At 51.5% G+C, this 13,842-nt stretch overlaps 1 protein-coding gene across 10 annotated transcripts in view; it reads left to right on the forward strand.

The window, feature by feature from the left end:
* Window positions 1-13,842, forward strand: part of PDE9A (phosphodiesterase 9A) — a 123,461-nt gene that overhangs the window by 89,581 nt on the left and 20,038 nt on the right. For all 10 annotated transcript variants that reach the window (XR_010138894.1, XM_024239428.3, XM_024239430.3 and 7 more), the window contains 3 exons: window positions 2,509-2,593; window positions 9,865-9,946; window positions 12,754-12,828. Coding sequence is in view for 9 of the 10 variants with exons in the window: in XM_024239428.3 (XP_024095196.1) it covers window positions 2,509-2,593; window positions 9,865-9,946; window positions 12,754-12,828 (242 nt within the window). In the remaining variant the exon portion in view is untranslated. The remainder of the gene's footprint in view (window positions 1-2,508; window positions 2,594-9,864; window positions 9,947-12,753; window positions 12,829-13,842) is intronic.

A 13,842-nucleotide genomic window follows, 5' to 3' on the forward strand; every position in this document is an offset into this window, starting at 1 on the left:
CCAAGGAGCACCCATGGAGGCCACGTTAGGCTTCCCAATCCACATGCAAACCCAAAATGTGTCCTTGGGTACCTTTTCTGAGAAGACGGCCTGTGGCATGCATCAGCTTCCTTGAGGGGCCCATGATGCTAGAGAAAACGGAGACCCGGCTCCAAAGGAGAATGTGGATTCTTAGTGGTTGGACAAAGACGTCCCGACCTCAGGTGCCCTGTGTTTCCCCAGCAGCAGCTCATCTGGACTCGGCCATCAGGACAGCGACCACACTAGCTCCAGCCACATGCGCTTCCGGACCCCACGTCCTCTAGCCATTGGGTAGAAGAGGGGTGGAGAAGGTTTCTGTGGCACAGAAGCACATCAGCAGGACCAGATCCAAATATCGCACTCTCCAGATTCTTCGTCCTCCTGGCAGAAAGTAGCAGTGTCCCGGGAAGCCATGCCCCTACTTGACCTCTCACCCTGGAAACGCCTCGAAACCCACCTGGGAAGCTGATTCCAGCCAGTCTGCCCTGGGCCACTGCACCGGGAGAATTTCTTTCCCGAGCTGCAGTACTTCCTTCGGGGTGGGAAGGAGTTGTTAGAAACTAGCCAAAGGCTCTGAGTTGCTTGGTTTTTCCTTTAGAAAACATTTGCTTTTTATTTTTAGCAGTTATTCAGAGCCAAACGTCATGAAAAGGGGAATAGAGTGGTATCGTGGGAGTATCCTTTTGCATAAAAACTAAGGTGTGATTACAAAGTAACAAAGCTAATCTTTTTTATTTCTTATGAACCAACTCTAATTGAAAAGCCGTGCAAAGCTGCTTGCTTCATGGCAGCGTTTCTGGGGTAAACGTGCAGTCAGCCAAGCGTGAATATCTTGAAGTTTAACACTCGCTCGGAGGCATAAGCTCCAGTTTGTTTTTGGTTGGAAAATAGTATCCTAACTGTTGAGGCACACCTTTGCAGTGGGACTCTATAACCGCCCAAGGGGTTCACCCTGCCTGCTACCTAAACAGAGCTCATTCATGAAGACAGGGGAACTGCAATGGAGAGCCATTCACCCAGCGCCCGCTGTGCAGGAGACCAGAGTTTTATTATTCCTCAAATCAGTCTCCCCGAGCATTCGGGGCGCAGAGTTTTTAAGGATAACTTGGTGGGTGGGGGGAAGCCAATGAGCCAGGAATGCTGACTGATTGGTCAGGGATGAAATCATAGGGAGTCGAAGCTGTCTTCTTTTTTTTTTGAGATGGAGTCTTACTCTGTCCCCCAGGCCAGAGTGCAGTGGCGTGATCTCGGCTCACTGCAACCTCGGCCTCCCGGGTTCAAGCTATTCTCCTGCCTCAGCCTCCCGAGTAGCTGGGATTACAGGCACTGGCGCACCATGCCCGGCTAATTTTTGTATTTTTAGTAGAGACGGGGTTTCACTATATTGGCCAGGCTTGTCTTGAACTCGTGACCTCGTGATCTGCCCACCTCAGCCTCCCAAAGTGCTGGGATTACAGGCGTGAGCCACCGCGCCTGGCTGAAGCTGTCTTCTTGCACTGAGTCAGTTCCTGACTGGGGCCAGAAGACCAGACAGTTTATCTATCTGGGTGGTGCCAGCTGACCCATCAATGCAGGGTCTGCAAAGTATCTCAAGTGCTGATCTTAGGAGCAATTCAGGGAGGGTCAGAACCTTGTAGTCTCCAGCTGCATGGCTCTTAAACCATAATTTCTAATCCTGTGGCGAATGTTAGTCTCGTCCCCAGGCAAGAAGGAGGTCTGCTTTGGGAAAGGGCTGTTACAGTCTTTGTCTAAATGATAAACTACAAACAAAGTTTCTCTCAAAGTTAGTTCAGCCGAGGAATGAACAAGGACAGCTTAGAGGTTAGAAGCAAGATGGAGCCCGCTAAGTTAGATCTCTTTCACTGTCTCAGTCATAATTTGGCCAAGGCAGTTTCAACTCCAGGAATGTGATCAAGTCCAAGTTCTGCTGATCCTCAACTTTGCCTATTTATTTCTCTTCTGTTTTAAGTCAACACTTTCTCCTGGTGAAACTGCTCTGGAAGGACGTTACAATGAAAAGCTTTTCCCATAATGAGATCTTAATCCTTGCTGAAAACGCTTTGCCGTTCACTGCATTTTAATGCTCTGGCACCACATGTCCCCCCTTTTCTTTTTGGGATAAAAGACGCCTTTGTCCCATGTCCTCAGCTGGTGCTTAGGGGTATGGAGCAAAAAGTGGGTGCCAGAGTTGAGATTCAGGGAGTGGAGAGTGGGGAGGAGCTTCTGCCTTCTGGAAACTGCCCAGATGGATGCGGTAGTGCAGCGGTGGCCACGGCACATGCCTGCGAGGATAGAGTCAGTTGTGGCTGAGCTAAGTGGGGAAGTGCAGGCAAAACCTGAGTATCGGTAGCCGGGGCAGGTGTGGGGACCTCTGCACTGAGGCATTTTCCTCCCTGGGAGCCACAGGGAGCCCTTAGTTGCCAGCCTTGAGAGATCCTCCACATTCGTCCGTGGTAACCCCCTTGCTGTCTCTCTCTCTGTCACCAGTGGAAGGACTAAAAGTGGTGGAGATTGAGAAATGCAAGAGTGACATTAAGAAGATGAGGGAGGAGCTGGCGGCCAGAAGCAGCAGGTAGGGTCTGCGCTGGGGCCACGGGCGGCCGGGCCTGGGGAGGGCTCCCCATACCAGTTGGGCTGGGGCTGTGGGCTTTGTTTCTCTAAAAGAAAGGCTGGTGCAGTTCGGTACAGTTCAGGCTTGGGAGAGTGCAGTCTGGAGGCAGCCACCCTGCTTGCGACCTGCTTGTCAGTGATGTGACTTTCTTCTAACAAAAGAGCACGCATGGGCTGGGCGTGGTGGCTTATGCCTGTAATCCCAGCACTTTGGGAGGCCGAGGTGGGAGGATCACCTGAGGTCAGGAGTTCAATACTGGCTTGGCCAACATGGTGAAACCCCGTCTCTACTAAAAATACAAAAAGTAGCCAGGCATGGTGGCACATGCCTGTAACCCCAGCTACTTGGGAAGCTGAGGCAGGAGAATCGCTTGAACCCAGGAGGTGGAGGTTGCAGTGAGCCGAGATCACGCCACTGCACTCCAGCCTGGGCTCGACAGAGCAAGACTCTGTCTCACAAAAAAAAAAAAAAAAAAAAAAAAAAAGAGCACATATGGGGGATAGGGGCTGGGGAGATGATTTCACAGAAGAAGAGTCCTCCTCCTGCAGATCCAAGCCTTAGGGGCAATGTATCCAGCTTGGAATAAGTTGATATCCACTTTTAAAGACAGAACAACAAGAGGAAAAAGGCATTAGGGGAGGAGCCTCTTGGTGCCCCCAGGGACCCTGTTCTCTGTGTGATATTCCCACTGGGTTGCATTCCAGTGAGGGCTCCAGCACTGGGGACACAGAAGTCATTCTCCTGGGAACAGGCATCCTTCACAGGCGCTGCGGGGGGCCCAGTGAGCTGTGACTCCTGGGGAAAATGCCCCAGTCTCCATGATGCCACCTCCAAAGTCAGTTTTGTGTACAGCAGGACTCTTTACTGGAGCCAGGGTCAGGACACGTGTGGATGAACCACGACCAAACTGGGGATGGAAATGCCCGTAGTAGCAAAGAGACGGCAGTGATGATGAGCAGAGCACATGCACTGAGGCACTTACTGTGTGCGGGTGCTGTGCTTAGTGAGGGGCACACAGGACCCGCTCACACCTCCGGGCTTTGCCTCCATGCCCGCTGGTGCCAGCCCAGAGACGACAGGCATATGATATGGCTCATGGTTCCCCAGAGTGCCACTGCCCAGCCTCAGTGGGATTTAATGGGGACTAATGAGCTGAGAAACAGCCCTGTGCAATTGCACTGAGTTGTCTCAGGGCCACCTGGCATGCTGACAATCATTCCCTGATTTTAAAATTGAGGGCAATCTGCTTAGTGAGGGAGCATGGCAGGTGAAAGGGTCTCAGAGGCAGAAGGTGAAGGGAAAGCCGGCAGGCCTCATCTGGTCCCCTCAAAGCCCCCAGGGCCTGGCCTCGGAGTGGGCGCAGGGAGGAAGGCGGAGCGGAAGGAAGCAGGTCTTGTCTGAGCCACGTGAGAGCCTGTCCTACAGGGACCGTGCCACGTGTCTGTCCCATGCACTCATGGGCTCATTTGGAGTTAGGGATGTCTCAGCCCAATTGACTAGGGGAAGTCAGGCCATAGTTTGTAACCATGGAAAGTTGTGAGTGAACAATCCGTCTTCGTCATTCCTGTGCTGGAGGCTCTTTAAAGGACGAGAGACAGAGTCTCTCATTTGTGAGCCGAGGAAGAGCTCCCAAGTTGCACAGGGGCGGCCACACAGCTGGGACCCCAAGGCTGGGACCTGGCAAGGCTGGGACCCGGCTTGGCAGCCTCAGACACACAGCACCTTCACCTGTGGCACCGCCCTTGGCCGTGAGCTCTACATGGCTTGACTCAGCCCTCTGGCTGTCCCCTGTGCCCCAGGTGCCACGGCTGCTTTGGCAGGAGGGTGGTGTTCCAGGGTGGTGCTGCCTGGCAGGGTTCCCCTCTGCCCAGAGCCAGGCGGAGATGGGTTGCCTCAAGCTGGGGCTGCGGGTGTAGCAGGGCCAGCCTTTCCAGCCCCACCAGCAGCACGAGGGGAAGAGGATGAAAACTGAGTTCTAGTCTTCAGCCTGAAACCAGACTCCCTGAACAGCGGCCTCTGGGCTCCATATGGGTTGGGGAACTCCACTGCCCCAAGGGGTGTGTCTGGAGCCGGGCCATGCCTCCCGGAGCTGTCCTCAGCTCCTCACCCACAACTGTGTGTCCCTGAGCACTTTCTGGAGGTGTTTGTAGGATGCATCCTCTTATCCCTTAAACGACTGGATTTACTGCCCACCCACAGCAGCAGGAGTGAGTGGTGAGACAGCCTCCGGCCTCACAGGTCTTGCCGCTGATGTGCCTGATGGGCACTCGCTCTGTAGAAAGCAAGGCGAGTGCTCGGATCACACGTCGCTCCCGGCGTGGTTTCTGGTGTGCACTGGTCCTGCAGGTCAGGTTGCAGGGGGGATAATTATTTTTATCGAAGTTGTAGTCATTTCCTGGGGCTGCGTAACGAATTCTCACAAACTGGGCAGCTTAAAACAATAGAAATGTATTCCCACATAGTTCTGGAGGCCACAAGTCCAAAATCAAGGTGCCAGCAGGCCCTGCCACCTCTGAAGGCCCCAGGGGAGGGTCCCTCCTGGTCTCTCTTGGCCTCTGGTGGCTGCCGGCGGCCTTCTCTGCCTGCTTCTTCACCTGGTGCTCCCATCCGTTCTGTCCAAATTCCCCCTCTTTGTAAGGACACCCATCCTATTGGAGTAGGGGTCACCCTCCTCCAGGATGACATCACCTTAACTACATCTGCGACAGCCATGTCCCCAAATGAGGTCACCCTCACAGGCAGCAGGGTTAGGACTTCAACATACGACTTTTGTGGGGGGAGATGTACTTCAGCCCATAACACACCACGTGGGAGGATAACACCAATTTCAGAGCACGCAGAGGAAGCCGCCAGGAACTACAGTGAGACATCAGCCCCCAGGTGCCTGTCAGGCATGCCGGGCTGCGGGGGGCACCTGGGCCCATCTGAGTAACGGAGGCGCATCCGCACTTCCCCCAGGAGTACATTTTTAGAACCCACAGCGCCATAAACCAAAGACAAGGAGACTTCCTGGTGCCCTGTCAGCTTCTGGAGGCGATGTTCTCAGCTGACAGCTCTGGCAGCCTCCCCTGTAGGTGAGAGACAGGTAAATGGGACTCTTGCATCCAAAACAGAACAGGGTAAAAATTCTCAAGCGTCGTCGACACATTGAGAAAAAACAAATCCAGCCTCCTGGGCTCTGGTCTCATCCCCAGCCGCGTCATGCACCCCAGACCCTCGTCACCACACATGAAACCCCTTCCTGTTTCTCTATGTAGAAAGGAACTCAGAATAGAGACACTGAGCTATTCGTGTTGTCCCTTTTGTCTTTGTCAACAGAAGAGTTACTTCTTACTCATGAGAGCCCTGTAGCAATGTGGGGACCCTGGGACCAGTCTCGTTAAGCTGGGACTTCCCCGGATGACTGGGGAGAGGAGCTGCAAAAGGCGGGGTGGGGGTGGGGGGCCTTCCCGAGATGGCAGCCCAGCCAGAGGCCAGCATTCTTGCCTCTGGGAAGAGAATAAAGGCCCCAGACAGGATGGAGCTAGCTCAGCCCTGTGCCACACAAATGGCCAGTGTGAGCCTGAAATGTGGAGCTACATTCAGCCCACATAGCACACCCCGGTGGGGCCTCGGAGCCAGGGGTCTGGATCCACCAGAAGCTGCCCCTTGGGAAAAGCAGTGGCATTGTGGTTTGGCACACAGCACCCGGGAGCAGGTGGCCATCCCCTGACACTCACGGACTAGGTTTCTCCTGCTTTTCCCTCAAAGAGGACAGAGGTCCAACTGCCAGCTTACATTTAGGGCAGCGGCAGGGGCAGGTCTACCCCAGGGGCCATGGCCACTCTGGCCCCCAGCACTGTGCCAGGCAGAGAGCAGAGCATGGAATGTGGGGTTCACCCAGAGCTGGGGAGCCTGCAGGAGCCTGGGGTGGCAACTGAGGGCTCAGCGTTCATCCCAAACAAATGGCCTTGCCCACTGGCCTAAGCCCCAGAGAAGGGGGTGGGGACCCCAGGAAATGAAAGCGAAAATAAGCTCCAAATAGGATGAAAAGAAAGAGCTCCATGCCAGCTGCTCTGTTTGCTGAAGACGCTGGTTCCCGTGGCAACGGGGCACAGAGAGAGGGGCTGCCTGGCCAGGCAGGGTCAGCGGGCCCCAGCAGACCCTCCTCTGCTCCCAGCTCTGGTATCTGCAAGGAAACAACGGGATTCCAGCAGTCAAACTGTCTTGCTTGGTGAAGATTTCCATAACCCTCCTGGGGAATGCAGGAGACTTACAGAGACAACACGTGTGCGAATGTTTACACGAAAGAGGTTAAAAGCAGCAAAGAAATCATCATCGTGCCATCTATGTTTTTAACTACACAGAAAACGTTACTGCTCAGAAATGTATAAATGGAATTTCTCGTTTACTGGATGACAATGGAAATCATTTGATTGGTACATTTTGTTGGCTGGTTTTGTTAATACTTTGCTGAATCTGTTAGCATTCCCCCTTACACATCAAACTGCGGTAGCAACTCTGATGGGTTTTGCAAGCATGAAACAGAGGGAAGGGCTACCAAATGGATCTCTGCGGAGCGGTGGTTATCACGGGGAAGAGATGGCAGCATGCTGAGAAAATAACACTGAAGCCTCTTTTCCTAGAAAGGAAGTAGATTGATTATTCTAGTTTTGAAAAAAGCACAGGCTCATTGGAAAACCTCCAAACTATACTGAGGGGTGTCGAAGGGTGGGTACCGATCATGACAACAGCCAGCAATGTCCCCCCAGTTTAAACCTGGACACGAGGCCTTCTAGATGTTTTTCTGTGCATAGATACCTTGTTTTGAAAAACAACTAAAACATGCTGTTGTGTAGTCTTTTTTTTACTAGTGGCATTGTGAGCAATAAATAGATTAAATTTTAACCAGCGTACGGCTCATAGATTTTCCCAGAAGGGCACAATCAAGCACTCTTTTTAAATCTACCGAATGTGCTCTTTCTTCCTCGTAGCATGGCATTTTTCGGCATTTGCTTTCAGTACATACTGTGCATAGCATTCTTATTTTCCCTTTTCATGTAAAGTTTCCTCACTTGGCATAATATCCGTGATTATCCTCCTAATGGCATAATAGTCCAACACGCGGATGCACTGTGGTGGTTTAAACCACTTCCCATTTTGGGACATTCAGGTGGCTTCTAGTCGGTTTTGTGTTTTGTTACAACAGATCACACCACAGTGAATATCTGTGTGCATAGAGCTGTTTGTTCCTGTTTAATTCTTGGCTTAAGATAAATTCCCCAGGATAGATATGTGGGCTTAAAGGATACGAATTTCTATATGGCTCTTACTGTGCAGTATTAAATTGCTCTCCCAGAAGGGGCTTTATTTACAAATCGCAGGAGCTTCTGCTGCATTTAGCTCCCTGAGTGCCCCCCCCCCCAGCCTGGTGAATGTCACACAAGCCAGGCGTGACCCCCACCCACCATTGTCCAAGTACACAGGGAGCTTGTTCACTTCCAAGCAAGTTCACACCCACAGGGTGTGAACCCAGATCGGCCCAGCCCCCTGGTGCACTCTGCTGCAGGCGCCCAAGAGTGGCCAGGCCTCCTGGGGCAGCTGCTCCTCATTCAGCCCCTGGGGACCACCCTGAAGCCAGCACACTGCCCAACCGGAAGGTGGCTTTCCTCCGAAACACGCCTGGCTCACTTTGCCCTGTTCCTATGTGGGATACCTCGATACCAAGTGCTAAACAAAAACAGAGTCAGACAGAAAACTCATCTGCTAACATTACATGTCACAGGGAAAGTTGGAAACATTCTAAAAGTCCGTCACTGGGGACTGGATTGCTAACATGTGCTACGGCCACACCCTGGAGAAACTTGGAAAATGAAGCTAAGCTCTGTGGAGCAACTTGGGATGAGTTCATGATATGTTAGATGACAAAGCAGGTTGCAGCAGAGTGAATTTGGTGCAATTCCATCTTTGTTTGAAAGTACAAAGGGGCTGGGCGCAGTGGCTCACGCCTGTAATCCTAGCACTTTGGGAGGCCAAGGTGGGTGGATCGCTTGAAGTCAGGAGTTCAAGACCAGCCTGGCCAACATGGTGAAACCCCGTCTCTACTAAAAATACAAAAATTAGTCAGGTGTGGCAGCATGCACCTGTGATCCCAGCTACTCAGGAAGCTGAAGCACGAGAATTGATTGAACCCAGGAGGCAGACGTTGTAGTGAGCAAAGATTGCGCCACTGCACTCCAGCCTGGGCAACAGAGTGAGACTCTATCTCAAAAAAAAAAAAAAGTACAAAGGGGCGGGGTGCAGTGGCTCACACCTGTCATCCCAACACTTTAGGAGGCTGAGGCAGAAGGAACGTTTGAACCCAGGAGTTCGAGACCAGCCTGGGTAACATAGCAAGATCCCATCTCTACAAAAAATAAAAATTAAAATATTGTTAAAAGGTATAAGTGGCCACCCATGTGTGTCCACACTTCAAAATATTCTGGAAAGATACACCAAACTATCAGAAGTGATTTCCAGAGTATGGGATTTAGGGAAATAAATGGGTAAAGTGAGCACTTCGGTTTTCTTTTTTTTTTTTTTTTTTTTTTTACTTTACTCTTGTGTTGTTTAGATTTTTTAGAATGTTTTTGTTTTGAAAACATTAGAAAAAGGTTTTTTAGAAGCTTATCTAAAAGAGAAGATAGCCCTCAACATCTGACTTTTTTTTCTTTTTTTTTTTGAGACAAAGTTTCGCTCTTGTTGCCCAGACTGGCCAGGCTGGTGTGCAGTGGCGCGATCTCTGCTCACTGCAACCTCCGCCTCCAGGGTTCAAGTGATTCTCCTGCCTCAGCCTCCCGAGTAGCTGGGACTACAAGCGCCCGCCACCACGCCCAGCTAATTTTTGTTTTTTTGTTTTTTTTTAATAGAGATGAGGTTTCACCATGTTGGCCAGGATGGTCTCAATCTCCTGACCTCGTGATCATCCCACCTCGACCTCCCAAAGTGCTGGGATTACGGGCGTGAGCCACCGCACCCAGCCCCAATATCTGACTTTCTGTGTGTTTTCCAAGAGCCCAGTGTGAGGTCAGAGGTTAGGCAGGTCCTTGGGAATTTTGCTTCGAGTGAGTTGCTGCCACCCTGACTCCTCTCCCACAGCAAATAAAACCACACGGGGCTTGGGGGTTTGGGTTTGTCGCTTGCTTTTGCTCTGCCCAGGGCTTCACCAGACTGAAACAGCAGGACCACAGCTCATCTCTGCTCCTTCTCTCTAGGACCAACTGCCCCTGTAAGTACAGTTTTTTGGATAACCACAAGAAGTTGACTCCTCGACGCGATGTTCCCACTTACCCCAAGGTAAGATGAGATTCCGGCCCAGAAGAAGCTGTGGCTATGTCCCCAGCCCCACGCCCAGCCCTGTGGCCCTGTGGCCAGACCCTGCTGTGTGTACGTTCACATCAACCGCCCCTCCCAGCCCTGGGCTGCGGCTGGTGAGGGTTACTTTAAGGCAAAGTATTTTTTCTCTTTGACATTTGTTTAGCAAAAGTGATCCCAGACCATACCCTTCCCCTGCAAGGACATAATAGCTCCGTGCTGCTGTCTGCCCGGCCCCGGGAGCTGACCTTGGTAAACAGTTTTTACACTCAAACGTTACTTGAAAGAACTTTAATGTTTAACTAAATTTTTTAAAATCCACTCCATTGGCCCTCGTCTCTGAGCAATTCTTAGTTGTCCTGGCAAATTTTGCTCTTTTGCACAAAAGTGTTCTCAGTTCTAAGAGAAGCTGTGACGTTGGTGAAGTAGCAATGGCGTTTTTGAAATAACGACAAAAGGAGGGTCTCAAGATGCTGGGCACCCACTCAATGCTTTCAGCTGGGAAGCAGGCCAAATCCCGGCCCACCTGCTTTTTTTTTTTTTTTTTTTTTTTTTTGAGATGGAGTTTCACTCTTGTCGCCCAGGCTGGAGTGCAGTGGCATGATCTCGGCTCACTGCAACCTCCACCTCCTGGGTTCAAGCAATTCTCCTACCTCAGCCTCCCAAGTAGCTGGGATTACAGGTGCCCGTCACCATGCCCAGTTAATTTTTTTGTATTTTTTTAGTAGAGACAGGGTTTCACCATGTTGGCCAGGCTGGTCTTGAACTTGTGACCTCAAGTCATCCGCCCACCTCGGCCTCCAAAAGTGCTGGGCCACCGCACCCGGCCTGGCCCACCTGATTTGTAATGTGCTCTCGTGCTAAGATTCAGGGGGCACAGGTTCCACAGACAGCAGAGGCCTGGGCTGCACACAGGTGGGCTCTGCCACTGCCTGCGGTTCAAGCAATGGCAGAGCCTTCCACAGCCTCCATGTGGGCCACTGGTGTCCATTAGTCAGTGATTCTATCCACGCAGTTCCAAACAATGTCCTGGATATTGTCAGGTTCTGGGGGGATTTGGGGGGTTTTTGTTTTTTTCTTTTGATACTGAGTCTCACTCTGTCACCCAGGCTGGAGTGCAATAGCACGATCTCAGCTCACTGCAACCTCTGCCTCTCAGGTTCAAGTGATTCTCCAGTCTCAGCCTCCTGAGTAGCTGGGATTACAGGCACCCACCGCCATGCCCGGCTAATTACTGTATTTTTAGTAGAGACGGTGTTTCACCACGTTGGCCAGGTTGGTCTTGAACTCCTGACCTCAGGTGATCCACCCACCTCAGCCTCCCAAAGTGTTGGGATTACAGGCGTAAGCCACTGTGCCCAGCCTTATCTGAGGTTTTTGAATGGAGACTAGTGCCTTTTTCCATTGGAAAATATGCCCCACGCTTCTCAGGATCCTGTCCCAGGGAGCCATGAAGCACAGCCTAGATCCAAATTGAAAGGTGTCAGCCCTCCAGATCCGTCCCCTTACAAAAAACAAAAAAACAAATATCCAGTAAGACCTAGGAGAAGACAGTGTGCAATACCAAAGCAGTGTTCTTGTCTTCTGTATAAAACTACAGACTTCTGTCCTTGTGACAGCTTAACCTAAAGCCTGATGTCCTCAGAAGCAACCCCGGGGCACTGGCCCCGTCAGCAGGCCTGCTCTTCTAGCTCTCAGCAGAAACCAGGGATGGGTTCCAGAGAGGAGCATCTCAGAATAACTTCTTAGCTGGTATTTCAATTTATACCAAGTGAATTTTACCCCCGCACTTCACTTTATTGCCCTTTTTCTTTATTATTTTTAAGATGGAGTCTCGCTCTGTCACCCAGGCTGGTGTGTAGTGGCACGATCTCGGCTCACTGCAACCTCCACCTCCCAGGCTCAAGCAATTCTCCCGCCTCAGCCTCCCAAGTAGCTGGGATTACAGGCACCTGCCATCATGCCTGGCTAATTTTTGTATTTTTGTAGAGACGGGATTCCACCATGTTTGCCAGGTTGGTCTCGAACTCCTGACTTCAGGTGATCCGCCCGCCTCGGCTTCCCAAAGCACTGGGATTACAAGCACGAGCCACCATGCCCAGCTGTTGTCCATTTTATCATCGGGCTTATTGAAGTCTAATTTACATGCAGTACAGTTATTTAGGCTTGGAGGACAGTGAATTTTGACAAACTTGTTTAGTCCTATGACCTCCACCACAAGCGAGATATGGAACATTTCTGCCACCCCAAACCCTCCCTTCTGCTCCCTCGCCCTGCCTCTGGCATCCACCGATGGGATTTCCAGCCATAGCATTGGCCCTTTCCAGAAGTATGTGGCCTGTGAGTCTAACGCAGGTGGCTTAGAAAGAGAACGGGAGAAGCTGGGCGCGGTGGCTCACACCTGTAATCCCAACACTTTGGGAGGCCAGGGCGGGTGGATCACCTGAGGTCAGGAGTTCGAGACCAGCCTGGCCAACATCGTGAACTCCCCATCTCTACTAAAATTACAAAAATTAGCCAGGCATGGTGGCGGGCACCTGTAGTCCCAGCTACTCAGGAGGCTGAGGCACAAGAATCACTTGAACCCAGGAGGCAGAGGTTGCCGTGAGCCAAGATCGCACCACTGCACTCCAGCCTGGGCAACAGAGCGAGACTCTATCTCAAAAAAAAAAAAAAAAGAAAGAAAGAGAAAGAAAGAGAACGGGAAAAAGAGGAGAAACATCTCAGCATGCACCTCACCGTCACAAGCCCATGGCGCCTGGTTAACACGGAACTCCTGTCCTTTCTAGTATCTGCTCTCTCCAGAGACCATCGAGGCCCTGCGGAAGCCGACCTTTGACGTCTGGCTTTGGGAGCCCAACGAGGTAAGTGCGGGGCTTGTGGGCACCACGTCCCGGGGGGAGGCAGCTCAGGATCATGGACCCCAGTGGGACCACCCCCATCACTCTTCCTCCTTCATGCTTTCTCCTCTTCTTTTTAAAGACTAAAAAAAAAAAAAAAAAAAAAAAAAAAAAAAAAAAAAACCTTGTTTTGCCAGGTTTTAGTTGAAACTAACACTTTATAGCAGGGCCCAGGAGACCTCACAGCAAGGGGATTCTGTGAGTGGGGCAGACGGCTGTCAGGGGCAGGGAGCCCCCACCCAGGGCTCCTGATGGCGCTGGGCGCCCCGAGCCATCTGCTCACCCTGCAGACCCTCATGTGCGCGGGTGGCAGCCCTGTGCTGCAGATCGCCCCTGCCAGGAGCAAATCTCTCCTCAAGGAAGGGGCTACGGTCAGAGGGCTCTGCTCTGAGAGCAGTGTCTGCAAAGGCAAGGCACAGGCAGCCGGCTGCCCCAGATAAGTGGACATGTGGGATTCCAGGAACTGTGTCACCTTCTGCAGCAAGGCTTGTGGCCAGGAATTCCAGACTAGTCTGAGTGATACGGTTTGGCTGTGTCTCCACCCAAATCTCACCCTGAATTGTCATAATCCCCACGTGTCAAGGGTGGGGCCAGGTGGAGATCTTGAATCATGGGGGCAGTTCTCCCCATACTGTTCTCGTGATAGTGAGTAAGTCTCACGAGATCTGATGGTTTTATAAATGGGGGTTCCCCTGCACACGCTGTCTTGCCTGCCGCCATGTAAGTGACTTTCTCCTTCTCTGCCGTTCGCCATGATTGTGAAGCCTCCGCGGCCATGTGGAACTGTGAGTCCCTTAAGACTTTCTTTATAAGTTACCCAGTCTCAGGTATGTCTTTATTAGCAGCGTGAGAACAGACTAATACGCTGGGCAACATAGCAAGACCTTGTCGCTACAAAAAAAAAAAGTGTTAAAATTCCTATTTGCTGAAAAATACAAGAATGGGGAATTTTTGGTTTCATCTCATTGGCTAATAGAC

This window comes from Pongo abelii, chromosome 22 (genome assembly GCF_028885655.2).
Source record: "Pongo abelii isolate AG06213 chromosome 22, NHGRI_mPonAbe1-v2.0_pri, whole genome shotgun sequence".
In the NCBI taxonomy this organism is placed as follows: Eukaryota; Metazoa; Chordata; class Mammalia; order Primates; family Hominidae; genus Pongo; species Pongo abelii.